Below are 16,092 nucleotides of genomic sequence, written 5' to 3' on the forward strand. Positions count from 1 at the left end.
ATAATAAAAAAAACCCAGGGATGGGATCCATCAGTTCTAGAGGACGCATATAAAGAGCAGGTAGTAAAACACTGCATGGAGCGGCAGTAGCCACAGAGGCATTAACGGAGCGGGATGCCAGTGGCCGGTGGTAGGTGTCCACCTTCACAGAGTAGAAGGATGAAGGGCATCCATCTCCCAATTAAAAAAAGAAAAGAAAAAAAGAAAAAAAAACAGGGATGGGTTCATGGGCTTATAGGTATTACCAATTATTAGGCTTTTCAATATTTGATGATAGTTAATGTGACTTTCAAGGCATTCTTCACTTTCGGTGCATGTCCGGCATGACTCCTTGCTTCAATGACAGGGGAAAAGAAAAACTGATACTTCACACATTTCCAGCATTGCCCTCTGCTTCATGGCAGAGAGCTATGCTGCCGCTTACCCAACTAATCAAACTTAATATTTCACTTGGAAGCAGCTCCAGCACTGCTCTCTACATTAATGGTGGGGGTGAAAAGGGAATTAGAACATAAGGTTACTAAGAGCCAAGAGAAACAGTTAAGTATGAGAACAAATGTGTGAAGCTTGCTGGGCAGACTGGATGGACCGGTTGGTCTTCTTCTGCCGTCATTTCTATGTTTCTATGTTTCTATGTTTCTCCGAGAAGAAATATTTCCTTTTATTTTCTGAGTCATCCCCCCCCCTGGAATTTCATTTTGTGACCCCTGCTTCTACTGTTTCCTTTCCAATGAAAAAGGTTCAAAGTTCTTGCATTAATAAAACCTTTCAGGTATCTGAAGGCCTGTATCATATCGCCCCTGCACCTCCTCCTTCCATCCTTCAGCCTCTCTTCATAGGTTTTCCGATACAGAACCCGCATCATTTTCATCACTCTTCTCTGAACCACCTTCATCCTGGCTCTATCCTTTTTGAGATATGGGCTTAAGTACTGAACACAATACTCCAGGCGAGGCCTCATCAAGGACCTCATCACTTTTTTCTTACTGGTTATTCCTCTCTATGCAGCCCAGCATTCCTCTGGCTTTAGCTATCACCTTGTCACATTGCTTCACTGCCTTCAGATCTCCAGACACTATTACCCCAAGATCCCTCTCCCAGTCCATGCGCCTTAGTCTTTCATTGCCCATCATATACAACTCTTTTGCACTTCTTGGCATTGAATACCAGCTGTCAAATCCTCAACCAGTCTTCAAGCTTTCTTAAATCACTTTTCATTCTCTCTACTCCTTCAGGTGAGTCTTCTCTGTTGCAGATCTTAGTATTATCTGCAAATAGACAAACTTTACCTTCTATCCTTTCCACAATGTCGCTCATAAAAATATTGAAAAGAACCAGTTCCAAAACCAATCCCTGTGGCACTCTGCTTAACACAGCTCTCTCTTCAAAGTGGGTTCCATTTACCATTATATGCTATCTCCTATCAGTCAACCAGTTTGAAATTCATGCCACTACCTTGGTGTTAAAGCTTCTCATTTTGTTCTCTAATCTCCTAGGCGGGACCATATCAAAAGCTTTGCTGAAATCCAAGTAAATCACATCTACTGTTCTTCCTCGATCCAATTATCTAGTCACTAAATCATAAAATCAACCAGATTTGTCCAACAGGACCTTTTTCTGGTGAATCCATGCTGCCTCAGGTCCAGCAACCCACCAGATTGTAGATCATTCACTATCCTTTCCTTCAGCAGAGTTTCCATTAATTTTCCCACCACAGAGGTGAAGCTAACTGGCCTGTAGTTTCCAGACTCCTCTCTGCTCCCACTCTTGTGACTACCACAACTCTCCTCCAATCACACGGCACCACTCGCGTTTCCAGGGATCTATTGAGCAGGTCTTTAAGCAGACCCGCCACCACATCTCATCTACCCCATCTCCATCTATGGTCTTTTCAACCAGCAATGGTCCTTCTCCATGGTCTTCTTTAGTGAACACCGAACTGAAGTATGTGTCTAATATTTCCACCATTTCTTCATCTCTCCTCACACATTGCTCCTTGTCACCTTTCAATTTCATTATACCACTTCAGGCCTCCCTTCTTTCTCTGATATATCTTTCTCTTTACAAATCCTTTCTTTCACTTGACCTTTTGCTTTCCTGATTTCTTTCTTCATCTCCTTCACTTTCACCAGGTATTCTTCCCCGTGTTCCCCTTTTTCGGATCCTTTATACTTTTTGAATGAATGCTGTTCTTTTTCCCTTTATTTTTTCAGCCATCTCTTTTGAGAACCAGATTGGTTTCTGTTTCCTCTTACTCATTTACTTTTCCAACATATAGATTTGTTGCTTTTGTAATAGCTCCTTTTAACTTGGCCCACTTTTGTTCCAACTCACCCATTTTCTCCCAGTCTTCCAGTTCTTCCTCCAGGAATATCCCCATTTTGACAAAGTCTGTATTTTTTAAATTCAAAACTCGGGTTTTCGTGTGACCTCTCTGAATCTTATTTGCAATATCAAATAATACTGTTTGATGATCACTGGTGCTCAAGTGGGCACCTACCCGGACATTAGAGACATTATCCCCATTAGTGAGCACCAGGTTGAGTATCTCACCCTCCCTCGTGGGTTCCATAACCATTTGTTTGAGCAGAGCCCCTTGAAGGGCACTCACTATCTCTCTACTTCTTGTAGATTGTGCAGAAGTTATACTCCAGTCTACATCCAGCAGATTAAAATCTCCAGTGAGCAACACTTCTCCTTTCTTTCCCACCTTTTGGATGTATTTGACCAGATCCCTGTCCAGTTCTTCTGTTTGAGTTGGAGGCCTGTAGACCACACTAGTGAAAATGGAAGCACCATCCTCTTTTTTTTTTTCAGGACAGCCCATAATGCTTCTTCCCTACCCCACATTCCTTGCAGTTCAGTTGCTTGGATATTGTTTGTGACATAAAGAGCTACTCCTCCCCCCTTTCCTGTCCTCTCTGTCCTTCCTTAACAAGTTATAGCCTGGGATGGCCATATCCCAATCTTGAGAATCAGTGAATAATGTCTCCATGACAGCAACGATGTCCAAGTCGGCATCCACCCTTAGGGCCTGCAGGACTTGGATTTTACTGCCCAGACTATGAGTATTTGCGGTCATAGCTCTCCTAGTCACTTTGCTGCTCTTCCTTGTCACCTTTTCTGCTATTTTGAGCTGATTGATTTTATTTTTTCCTCCCACTTCCTGTATTGCTTGGGGATGACATGCCGGTTTCATTGGCCACCTCCTACCACCACCGCTCTCTAGTTTAAATGTCTGATAAATTATGATCTGAATTTCTCAGTTAGCATCCTCTCTCCTGCCACAGATCAGAGCAGCTGATGCAACTTTTGTCAGGTCTACGAATGCTACCTCTGCAGCATTGCTATGTCATACTAGGCTGAAGACTATGGATCCAAGCTAGGACTTACATGATCCTTTTGCATGAAGAAACTGAGATCCAGTAGTTTAATGACTGAATGAATTAGCTGAGACTTTTATTTATTTATTTATTTATTTTACAGCTGTTCAGCATGAGAGGGGTCCTAGGACATCCACGATCAGGAAGCAGGTGGCACTGTACTTCAGAGGGCACAAGGAGGTGAACGGATCCACTCCTCACTTCCCATCTGCGGCTTTGCCAGCCCCGGCCTTCTTCACGGCAGTGACCCAGCTGGAGCCCCACACTCTGGAGTTGGCAGCCGTCTCCAGCACCCCTGAGAGGCAGGCCCTGGTAGGGCTGGCACAGCCAACCCCAAAGGTCAGTGCTTGGCAAGGTCAGAGCTCATCTGAGAGGAGTCAAATATGAGAAATTTCACAAGGAGACCAGGGCAGTGATGTCCAACCTGGGGGAGAGAGAGAGAGTCGGATGAGGCATTAGCATTCTTCTGAGCATACATGGGATGGGCAGAATGTGTCAGGGCACACTTCTCAATCATTGCAGCTTACCCAAGACTTTCTGAGATTAAATTGAAAGGGAAGCTGTTATCTGTTCTCTCTCCCTTCATTCCTCTTGTGGATGCAGGATCGACAATCATCACATGAAGCTCCAGGAAGCATCCTGGCCAATTGTCAGGTGTGAGACTTGGCAGTGGCTTCCAGAGATGGGGATGCAGAAGGGGCACACTTCCACCCTCTTACAGAGCCACCAGCTCAGTATTGTGTCCAGTGCTGGTGGCTGTACCTACGGAAGGATAGAGACAGAGTGGAGATGGTCCAGAGATGGGCTACCAAAATGGTGTGGGTTCTACACTAAACGTCCTATGAGAATAAACTTAAGGACCCAAATATGCATGTCCTAGAGGAGAGTCGAGGCAGGGGAGATATGACAGAAACATTCAAATAGCTGAAAGATATCAATAACTCAGAAGAAGAAAATAAGTGTGCAAAGCCAGGGAGAACCTCTTGCTGAGTGAGCTTCTGAGTATTCCTGGGAACATTTGATTTCCAGTCACCCTGAGATGGTTGTGGGGGTTCTCCTCTCTCATACATTCATACTCTGACACACTCACATATTCACGCTTATCCTCTCTCTCTCACACTTACATGCTCACTCTGGAACACATGCTCACTAACATTCCTATTCTCCAACACACTCTCACTCAGATGCTCACTTCTCTTCCTCTTCCACACACCCATGTATACTCATACATATGCCCTCTCACACTCTCTCACCCACATGCCCACTTAGACACTCATTCTCATGACCACTTACATGGCCACACAAATTCACTTCTCTCCCTCTCACACCCAGGGTCACTCACACTCACTTCTCGCCTTCTCCAACACACACATTACGTTTCCCTCCCACAAACATGATGCTCATTCTCTCTTTCCCCACCCTGAACCACCACCAGCAGTAGCAGCAAACTCCTCCTTGGGGTGTGCCCTGCTGACACTCTTTCTTTCTGCCCATGCAGGCCCAGGTGCCGTATTCTTCCGGCGGCCACAAAGGCCAACACTGCCTCTGTTCCTTCTCTTTCTTCCCTTCCAAATGGGCCCAGGATACATCCTCTTCCAGGGTCTGCACTGCCATGGGCCACTTCATCAGCAGCACTCAGAGTTTCCTGGTGTTTGCTGAGAGGCTCGGCAATTCCTTTAGAATTTTGGAGTCTCCAGGCCAAATTTGTAGAGTTCCCAGTTATGCAGCTGAGAGATGGACTTCAGGGGAAGGAGGCTCAAGGGACCGGGCACTAGTTATTAAACCCAAACAATATCACTCTGCAAGTGCCTTAATGCAGATTTTCAGTGCAAGGGCTGTGCGCTAAATGAGTCCATGCACGTTGCAACTGCCGTCTGTGTGGGTGGCCAAACAGGGGCAAAACAAGGTGCACCTAGATCAAAATCACCTGGACACACTCTGTTTCACTCCACCGACCTTGCACCCTCTCAGGACTCCTGTTTTTCATGAGGGAGGGAGGACGTGGACAGGCGCTCTTTTAGCTTCATTTCAGGAGGGCAATTCTCAGTCAGGCCCATGAAAACTGCCTTCCCTATAAGAAAAGAGAGAGGCAGGCAGCACCAGCAGGATGGGGGCTTATCCAGTCTTTTGCACTGAGTGCCATGTATCTGTTGAGAAAAGATCGTACGTGTGCAAAGAGCTCCTGGCTCTCAGAACGAATTAGATCTCTGGATGCCAGAGCGACAGACCTGGAGCAGCTGCGGCAGACAGAGTGGTATGTAGAGGAGGCCTCCAGGAACATAGTAGAGAAATCAAGCCTCCACTTTGGCAACCTCTGTACTGCTTTTGGAGGATCAAGGCCACCAGGAAGGAGAGCATCACCTTGGAGTGGCAGGAAGTGCTCCTGAAGCTGGGAATATCTTCCAGGTTAAATGTTATCCTTCCGCACCAAGGATGCATCTCAAGAAGTGAGTGCCCCTAGAGTAGGGCAATAGTTCCTTGGGACACACCTAGCCAGTCAGGTTTTCAGGATATTCACAATGAATATGCGTAAGAGAAATTTGCATACAATAGAGGCCAACAAACACCCTGCGGCAGGACGCAGCCAGCTCCTGCTCCTGTCTGTTTCCCTTAGGTGTGCGTGCCTGATTTCAGACCTCTTAAAGGGACAATGGCGGGAAAGCCCCCGCACCCCCTGCTGATGATGTCACATCTTCGCCCTATTTAAGTGCAGCTCTCCAGATGCACCCTGCCTTGGCAACAGGTCCAGCTACAGTAGTAGTGTTGTGTGTTGCTTGTTCCAGCCTTCGTCTACCCAGCCTGTTCCAACCTTCGTCCACCCAGCCTGTTCCGGCCTTCATCTGTCCAGTCAGCTCTAGCCCTATCCCTCATTCTTCCTCTCCCTTGGATGGATACCTGGTTCTGACCTTTGCCTGGACTCTTGATACACCTGATCGCTGCCTGCCTTAATCCTTGCCCAGACTTCCAATACACCTGACCACCACCTGCCTATGACCTTAGTCTGCCCTTGGACCACAACCAATCATCTCCAGACCCTTCACCTAAGTCTTGCCGGCCCCAGCACCCAAAGGCTCAACCTGAGAGGAACATAGACTTCTATAGGTGAAGCTCCAGACCGGTGTCGGCTTTGCCTGGGGCTGCCTGCTGGCAGTGAGAACCTGCAGGGCTCTTCCCTGCTGGTAGAGCCAATCTTACCCCAGCCCAAGGGTCCACAGACACAATTGTGTGCTGAGGCCATGGACTTGGCAGACTTGACCTCACTCCAAGCCATCCCAGGTATAGCGCACAGACTGCAGGATCAACAGGGAGACCTGGAGCTCCATGCTGCAGCCAAGGACCATCTTACAACCTTCCTGGAAGCTCTGACTTCGCCTTCTGCACTGCCACTGCCCATGCTGGTGCCGCCAATCAGCCCATTCCTCAGCTACCAGCACCACCTCGCTATGCAGGGGTTCCCAAGCGGTTTTAGGTTTCCTTAATCAGTGCACACTGCACTTCCAGTTGCAGGCTCCCCTGTTCCCTGATGACCAAGCCAAGATGACCTATATCCTCTCTCCTCTAGATGAGGTAGTGCTGGCTTGGATTTCTCCCATCTGGGAGTAAAAGGACTCCATTCTGGTCAACCTCCAGCATTTCCTGGAACAATTCCACCCCGTCTTCAAGGAGCCAGGTCGAGCAGCTTTATTAGCCTCTGATCTGCTTCACCTCCACCAGGGTTTCCACACCTTAGGCAAGTATACCATGGAATTCAGAATCCTGGCCTCCGAACTTAATTGACAGGAGGATAGTTTGGTCACCATCTTCCTAAAAGGCCTTTCGGAAAAGATTAAGGATGAGCTCACAGCCCAGGAGCTGCCCACCACACTGGAGGCCCTCATTGCCCTAACCGGCAAGATTGACCGACGCCTGCAGGAAAGGGCCTTGGAGACCCTTCAGGCATGCGGAAGTGTCACCTTGGCACCACACTTCCAATGCCTCTCTCACCTGCTACCATCACATCCTTGGCCTTTCCAGCCCCAAAAGAACTTATGCAACTGGGCCTCTGCCTGGCCCCGGAGGAGAGGCTCCATTTCAGGCAACAGGGCCTCTGCCTCTACTGCAAGGCTCAGAACCATCTTTTGGCTCACTATCCCGAAAGAAAAGGAAACTTAAACGCCTAGGGTCACTTGGAGTGATGACCATAGGGCTCATTGTCCCTGTTCCTCAAATTCAACAGCTGGTTACACTGTAACTGGGTCTGACTCACTTCTCCACCCATGCCTTTGGCCAAGCGTAACTACAGTATTGGAGATCGGGGGCTCTTGGCAGTCAAGTTGGCCCTAGAAAAATGGCATAATCTTCTTGAGGGGACTCAACATCCCATCACCATATACACGGACCACGAGATGTTACGTTCTGTGTGTCTTGAACTAATAGTGGGCCCTTGGGTCGTGGCGAGTGAAGACTCTGCCCACAGGGCTCCTCCCTGTGGGCCCTTACCACAACAGGCAAGGTCTCAGCAGTGATGGACAACAGAGGAAACAACTTTATTCTACAGGCAATGGTGATCCGAGGAGCGAATCAATAGAGTCAGTCCCGAGAGAGTGACCTGCAGCTGGTTGGTCCGAGTAGTAATCCTCAGCGTGGAGTAGTCCGGTGAATACCTTCTCTAGGCGTAGCTTGTGCTGGCAACTCCGGTAGTGGTCCACAGCGCGGGATAGGCCAGAAACCGATGGGAAGTTGCACAAGACTGGAGGGATCCAGTAGTGGCCCGCAAGTGGGGTAACCCGAGGATCCATGCCACAAAGGTAGAAGAGCAGGTTCTGTACTCACGCCGATACTGTGGAAGTAGATGGAGGATCAGGCACCGAGGAGGTCCGAACAAGAACACCAAGGGTTGTCCGAGGATGATGCAGGAACTCACCGGAACAGTGAAACAGAAAGTAATGGCTCTCTGAGGAGCGGATAGCCCTGAGTATGGCAAGGCCCCCGAGGAGCAGGTACCTAGGTCACCCAGTAGGATAGCGAGATGGAGTCCCAGTGTGGCGGAAATAGCAGGACAGGAATCCTTGCTAACTCGTCTTGCAAGAAGTCAGCTGAGTTTAAGTATGGTAAGCGAATGACATCATATGGTGGGGTCGCCCCCAAGATTCCCGCCATAACGCTTTTAAGAAGGGGTAGGCACGCGCGCGCGTGCCTTAGGTAACCCCAGATGTAAGATGGCTGCCAGGAGCGCCCACGCTGTCTCGGGCACGCCATGAAAGTCGGAGTGTGGAAGTGGTGGCCGCCATTCTCCCCAGACTCGGAGCTGCATAGAGAAAGGAGATGAGCAGCAAAGGTCGCAGCCGCCTGCGACCAACAGGCGCAACACGAGAACCTCAAATATCTACATCAAACTCAAAAACTCAACCCTAGACAGGCTCAATTGTCTTTATTCTTTGCCTGTTTTGATTTTGAGTTGTGATAACATCCTGCACTCAAGAAGCAATGAGCAAACGCCCTTTTCCATTCTTTTCAAAGTGAGGATGTCCAGGAACCTCCAAGACATATCATCGATCTTGCTAAGATACTCCTGGCCACAGCGGTATCTGTCCCTCTAGAGAAAATGGAAGTGCCTTCCAGATTGCATAAAAAAGAGTTAAGATTGGCCCATGTCTCCCATGTAGCAGGACACCCTGGAGTGGCACAAACTTTCAAATTGCTTCAACTGCACTACTAAGGGCCCCAAGTGAAGCAGGATGTTAAGGTCTATGTCAAATCGTGTTCTACCTATGTACAGCATAAAGCTTTGCATGGCTGATCCTGGGAGCTGTTACAGCCATTACCAGCCCCCAGGGAACCCTGGACCAACTTGTTCATGGATTTTATCATGGACCTCCCTCTCTCTAATAGGTCTTCCTTCTGTACTTCAATTGGCTCATCTCTTCACCCTCTATGTCTTCTGCTGCATGGCTTACCAAAACACATACTATCGGATACAGGAGTTCAGTTTACATCCGGTACTGGTGCTCCCTCTGCAAGAAATTTGACATCACACTTGAACACACAACTGTCTACCAACCACAGGGCAGTGGGCAAGCAGAGCATACTAACGAAACCCTTAAAACATTCCTTCACTCCTATGTCAATCAGTTCCAGGACGACAGGGCCACCCTTCTGCCCTGGGCCGAATTTTCTCAGAACAACCATATTAAAGCAGCTACTGGCTCTTCCCCCTTCCAGATTGTTTATGGGGAAACAACCCCTGCTTCTATTGCCATTAACTGTGACAGTCCCTTCAGCCGCAGCTCAAGTTTCGGCACAAGAATTACATGACCTATGGGAGCAAACCAACCTGATTGAAAAGGCCGCTGCGCAAGCCAAGAAAACTGCTGATGCCTGAAGGAGGCCAGCCCCCCAATTCAAGATGGGTAAGAATGTTTTGCAAAGTACAAGACACTTACTCATGCGGCTCACCTCACTATGAAGCACCGTGCTTCATTGGGCTGTTCCCAATATTACGACACATGGAACCCGTCACTTACTAGCTGAAGCTACCACCCATTATAAAAATTCACAACATGTTCCACGTTTCATTGCTCAAGCCATTGATACTTTCCTGGCCCTCCAGAGTACTACCCAATACCCAAGAGGATGCCTGAGAAAAAGACATGGTATTTGAAGTCCTAGAAATCCTCTCCCTTGGACGAATACCCAGTTCGAACCTTTGCCTGGATTCTTGTTATGTCTGATCACTGCCTGCCTTGACCGTTGCCTGGACTTCTGTTACGTCTGACTGCTGCCTGCCTCTGACCTTAGCCTGCCCTTGGATAAGGACAGGTTTTCTCCAGAGCCCTTTGCCTAAGTCCTACCAGCTCCAACACCCAAAGGCTCAACCCGAGGGAATGTAGGCTGATATAGGTGAAGCTCCAAACTGGTCTCTGCATTGCTTGGTTCTGCCTACTGGCAGTGAGAACCTGCAGGGATCCTCCCTGCAGGTAGATCCAATCTCACCCCAGCCCAAGTATCCACAGACACAACAAATTATATACTGCCTTCCTGATCAAAACATTCTTGGAGGAAGACCGACAGTTGCTCAGGAGTGCATGGTTCAGACTGAGGTATCTTCAAAGGATACTGATAAAACAGTTTCTTGATAGAGAGGATGTGTAAAAGATGAGGTACATCAGGTGGATTTATATGAAGAGCAGACAAAGAGGTCAATATTCAGTAGGCAGTTTAGTAGTCAAATATATTGAACACTAAATATACTAGCCTAAAGTTTTCTGGTTACATATAAGGTAATACCTTGCTCCTAGCATGGACTGAGAGAATCAAGGGGGATGGAGGAGGGGTCCGAGGGACTGAGGACTGGCAAGCTCTTAAACCACGGGTAGGTGGTAAGGTCCGAGGGGGAAGATTGAAAATGTTTTTAAATCAGTAAAGGGATTGGCGGGCTAGGGCATATAATCATACCTTAGAGGGCATTGCGGGTACACGTTGCACTGGCTGTCAGGGCCTTATCTATTAATTTGTAGAGGGGAACAAGAGAAATGGGCCACAAGCCTACGTACATATTTTTTGGCCTTGTGTAGCCAGATAACCTTAGACCTGTTCTGAAGCAGGTATAAAGTTATCCAGCTAACCTAGCCAGATATACACAATATTCGGTTAAGTTAGCCAAATAACTGAACCCCTCCCCAGAATTCCCCTCTTATATCTGTCTAAATGGCTTTTGAATTATCTACCCCAAACATGAATGACTCCAAATTACCTGAATCAGCTGCCAGTATGCAGGCTGTGCAAAGGAATAAAAAGAACATATATAGGTGTCTATAGGCAAATACCAAAAGTCTAAAAAAGTAAGACCTGATGGAAAGAGGATAACCATCAGGGACATCGATTCCAGGGTACAAAACATATTGAAATGACAGATTGAATTGGTGGTGAGATGATACTATATGTTAAGGATGGCATAGAGTCAGGTAGGGTAAAATGTTTGCAGGAAATAAACTGTGCTCTGGAATATATGGATAGAATTCCACGCATGATGGGAACGAGTATAACAGCAGGGGTAGACTACCATCCACTAGACCCAAATGATGAAACAGACTATGTAATGCTAACAGATTGGAACAATTACTAAAAATGGAAACACAATAATAATGGGAGATTTCAATTAACCCAATATTCATTGGATGAATGTCTCTTCAGGACATGTTACAGAAGTAAAAGTTAATAGATGATATAAACAACGACTGCTTCATGGAACTGACAAAAGGAGGAGCTAATTTAGTAGTACTTCTCAGAGAAAACAGGACCTGGTGTAAGTGATAAATGTGGTGGAACCATTTGGCAATAATGATTACATCACAACCAAATTTGACATAATCACTGGAGGAAAAATAATGAAACTACTTCAGTAATTTTATTTTTTAAGAGAGAATGAGGAAATTAATAAGGACATGAAAAGGAGCAGTTGCAAGGGTTAGAAATCTACCCAAGGTATGAAGAATGTTTAAAAATACCATTTTGGAAGCCCAGCTTATATAACGCTTGGCCAATGGCCTCACTCACCCAGGACACCACCATTGCTTTTCTTGCTGTCTATTCTGCACCTCCCCCTAGAGGCCCCACGGTGAGAAATCAATGGAGTTGCACTCTGATGATGTTGGCGCCAACTGGGTATTTAAACCTAGCCTGCACTCCCAGCCGGTACCTCAACAACAGGACCTCCGGCCTTGCAATGCGTGTTGCTCGCTCCTGCCTTGCCTCATTTGCCTTATCCTGTCAGCTCCTGTCTTCTCCTCGCCCTGTCCAGCTCTCTCCTCAGATTTCTCACCTGTGTCTCGACCATTGCCTGGAACTTGACATTGCCTGACCTCTTCCTGCCCCAACCTGCCCCTGGACCTTCTTGCTCCTTATTTGCTGCCTGCCCCGAACACTGCCTGTCTACTGACCATGCCTGTCCGCTCTCTACAGGACCCTCGCCTAAGTCCTGCCGGACTCAGAACCTGCCAGACTTCAGCCTCTTCCACCTGAAGAGGAAGAGACTGAAGCTCAGTTCCGGTTTCCGATTGTCCACCTCCTGTTGGTGAGGGCCCAGCTGGGTAGCGCCAGTGTCACCACAGTGCAAGGGCTCACTCTCCGTGAGAGATAACATGCATTCCACAAGTTAAAAATGGTTATTTGAAGAGCAAATGACTGCCAGCATTGCTAAATGGGGCTGTGAAAGAAGCTATTAAAGCCAAAAAAGCATCTTTTAAAAATGAAAAGCAAGTCCTAGGGAGGAAGATAGGAACGGACATAAGTAATGGCAAATTATATGTAAAACATTAATAATGCAGGCCAAGAGAGAATTTGAAGAGAGACTTGCCAAAGAGACAAAAACTAACAATAAAATCTTTTTCAAGAGAATCACAAACAAGAAATATGAGAAGGAGTCAGTTGGACCATTAGATGACCGGGGGATAATAGGGTTGCTTATAGCAGGAAAACTAAATGAATTCTTTGCTTCAGTCTTCACTGCAGAGGATATTGGCAAGATCCCCACACTGGTAACATTCTTCATAGGTGGTGATTCAGAGGAATGGAAGGGAATCACTGATTCTGGAAGACTGGCATGAAGAAATTAGAAACCCAGAAATATGATGGCAGAAAAAGACCATTACGGCCTAGCTAGTCTGCCCATCCACACAGACTATTCAGCTTTATAAACCTTAATACTCCATGAAAGATCTTCTGTGTTTATCCCATGGTTTCTTGAATTCAGATATTGTTACCTCCACCTCCTCCATGGGGAGGCAACTTGACAAACTAAACAATAACAAAGCACCAGGTCCTGCTGGTTTTCACCCTAGAGTTCTAAAAGAACTAAAATATGAAACTGCAGACTTACTACTGGTAATCTGTAACCAATTATTAACATTTAGAACTATACCTGAGGACTGGAGGGTAGTCAATGTAACACCAAAGTTTTAAAAGGGCTGTAGGGTAACCCAAGAAACTACAGATGTCAGTGACTGGCAAAATGGTGAAAGCAATTGTTGATAGAATTACTGGGCATATGGATAGATATGGCTTAATGGGGAAGAGCCAGGATTAACTTAGCAAAGGGAAGTCATGCCTTACTAATGTATTCTTTGAAAGTGTGAATAAGCATGTGGATAATGGTGAGCTGGTCAATGTAGTTTATCTGGATTTTCAGAAAGCATTTAATAAAGTCACTCATGAGTGGCTTCTCAGGAAATTAAAAAGTTATGGGATAAGGTAAATTAAGGGATAAAAGGCAATGTCCTTTTATAAACTGGTGACTGGTTAAAGGATCTGAAACAGAGTAGTATTAATTAAATAACCAGTTTCCCCAGTGGAAACAGATAAGTAGTGGAGTACCCCAGGGATCTATATTAAGATCAATGTTATTTAACATATTCAGTAAAGAATTGGAAAAAGTAGGAATGAGTGAGTGCGGGCACAAAACCCCTAGTCCAGATGGGCAGTGGAAAGAAGGTGCAGATCTGATCAGCAGAATGGGAACCGCGGAATTCTTATTCACCATGAAATGAATGCATTCCCCAGATTCTTGACTTTGGAGCCCAGGTTTTAGATATTTCAAGAGGTTTGTAATGCAACCTAATGTAATCTAGAGTATGCCGCCTAACATTCACGCAAAACAGCAAAAGCTGAAACATACACCCAAGCAATTAGTTTTCCCCTTTGTCTGCAAGAAAGTCATTCTATCACAGCCCAGCTTAAAGAAGGGCTATTAAAGCAGCATTGTATTACCGTTTCTGTGCTCTGACCCAGGGCTGCTGAAGCAGGTCTCTTCTGCATCTGACAGCAGGGATAATTCTCCTGCTACAGGGCTGAAGAACAAATGCTCTGGGTTACAGACCTTTTTTTTTTTCCCCTCTGAGTTGGCAGCTTCCCAGGGGAGGACAATGCCCATATTTAATTGATTATAGTCCATATATGTGCAATTTGTGCAGATGACGTTAACATCCCTAATGGGAGTGGAGGAGTAGAGTCTAGTGGTTAGAGCACCTTGCTGAGAACCAGGAAAGCCAGGTTTCCAATCCTATTCATACTCCTTATTACCTGGGGGAATTTCTAAACCCTTCATTACCTCAGGTGGAAATCTTTTTAGGTGGGGGGGGGGGGGGAATGGACATTTACTAAGCAGTGGTATTTTCCCACATGTGATAGAGGCATAACTTGAAATCTGGCCGGCACCACTTTTTGGCCAGGAGTCTAGAGGGCACTCCAGGCCCCCAGGGATACTAAGGTATGGCCAGGAGGGATCAGGATAGGGTAGGGGGTTTTGGAGGCTGGGGGCGGGAGGCTCATTTGTTTTCTTAGGAGTGGGTTGGGAAGGAAAGGGAGGGACATCCTGGAGAACGTGAGCTGCGGCTAACTTTCATTACAATAATGCAGCTTGTGATTTTTTCATGCAGTAATGGGCTGCTTTGCATGCATCTGCATAGCATTTGCATACAAAGTAGCCCAATACCCTACCAATGATATGGGAGGGGTGGGTAAAATAGCACGCGGTATTTAAAATATTGAGCGTTATTGCTACAGCAAGGCATTTACCATGCGGTAAACAGTTAATGCAGCTTGGTAAATGATCCCTGGAAGAGAGGAGGTGCAGGGGAGATATGATTCAGGCCTTCAGATACCTGAAAGGTTTTAATGATGCACAAACTTTGAACCTTTTCTGTTAGAAAGGAAACAATGGAACTAGGGGTCATGAAATGAAACTCCAGGGAGGATGACTCAGAACCAATGTCAGGAAATATTTCTTCAAGGAGAGGATGGTGGATACCTGGATCGCCCTTCTGGAGGGGGTGGTGAATTCAAGAACAGTCAAAGAATTCAAAGGGGCATGGGATAAACACCGTGGATCACTAAAGGCTAAAGGTGGAAATGAAGAAACAAGTGCATGGGGGGTAACCCACTCTGTGCGACCGTTACTACCCTTATCAGAAGCACGGGCATTATTACTCTCAACCAATAAGCCTTGAAACTTTTGATGCAACTGCAACATCAATCTGGAATTTTCTGGAAGGCTCCTCAACCAGTAAAAATGTTGCTAGCAGTAATTTTTTATAGGTTTGACAGTTGCTTGGGTTTTGATTGTAAATATTACTATCCTTATCATAAGGATTGGGGGTACCTGCACGGACTACCTGTAAAAGATTCTGTACGGCGTGGCAGATGCTACCATAAGAAGCTTGCTGGGCAGACTGGGTAGACCATTTGGTCTTTTTCTGCCGTCATTGCCATGTTACTATGATCCCCTTAGATTGTGAACCCTCTTGGGATAGGGAATACTTACCGCATTTGAATGTAAGTCACCTTGAGCTACCAATGAAAAGGTGTGGGCTAAATTAAAAAATAAACAAATCTTTTCAGATGCTCTCATTTAGCCTGTCAAACAGACACAGCTAACAAGCATTCTTGCTACAGAGGTTTATCCCTGAGCAATCCCACTGGCTCCTAAACCCATCAGTTCAAATCCCAGCTCTAGCATGTTTATCATTAGGTAGTAGCTCAAAATAGTTAAAGCACAAGCAGACGGTGAGGAACTGCAGGAGGACCTTGCGAGGCTGGGGAACCGAGCATTTAAATGGCAGAGGAAACTGAAAGTTAAATTTTAAGAGCTGCACACACACAAATGAGGCCCATGCTAGTTTGGCAGCTGCTTTGATTATTACAAAGTTTGGTGGTAAGACTTGGAGAGGAGACATTG

At 46.4% G+C, this 16,092-nt stretch overlaps 1 protein-coding gene across 1 annotated transcript in view; it reads left to right on the forward strand.

Moving 5' to 3' along the window:
* The window catches only part of NR2E1 (nuclear receptor subfamily 2 group E member 1), a gene marked incomplete at its 5' end in the record, with an annotated part of 97,310 nt that overhangs the window by 44,006 nt on the left and 37,212 nt on the right, over positions 1 to 16,092 (forward strand). Inside the window, one exon of the mRNA XM_029595307.1 lies at positions 3,487 to 3,722. Coding sequence (XP_029451167.1) covers positions 3,487 to 3,722 — 236 coding nt within the window. The remainder of the gene's footprint in view (positions 1 to 3,486; positions 3,723 to 16,092) is intronic.

Source organism: Rhinatrema bivittatum, chromosome 3 (genome assembly GCF_901001135.1).
Source record: "Rhinatrema bivittatum chromosome 3, aRhiBiv1.1, whole genome shotgun sequence".
NCBI classification, from domain to species: domain Eukaryota; kingdom Metazoa; phylum Chordata; class Amphibia; order Gymnophiona; family Rhinatrematidae; genus Rhinatrema; species Rhinatrema bivittatum.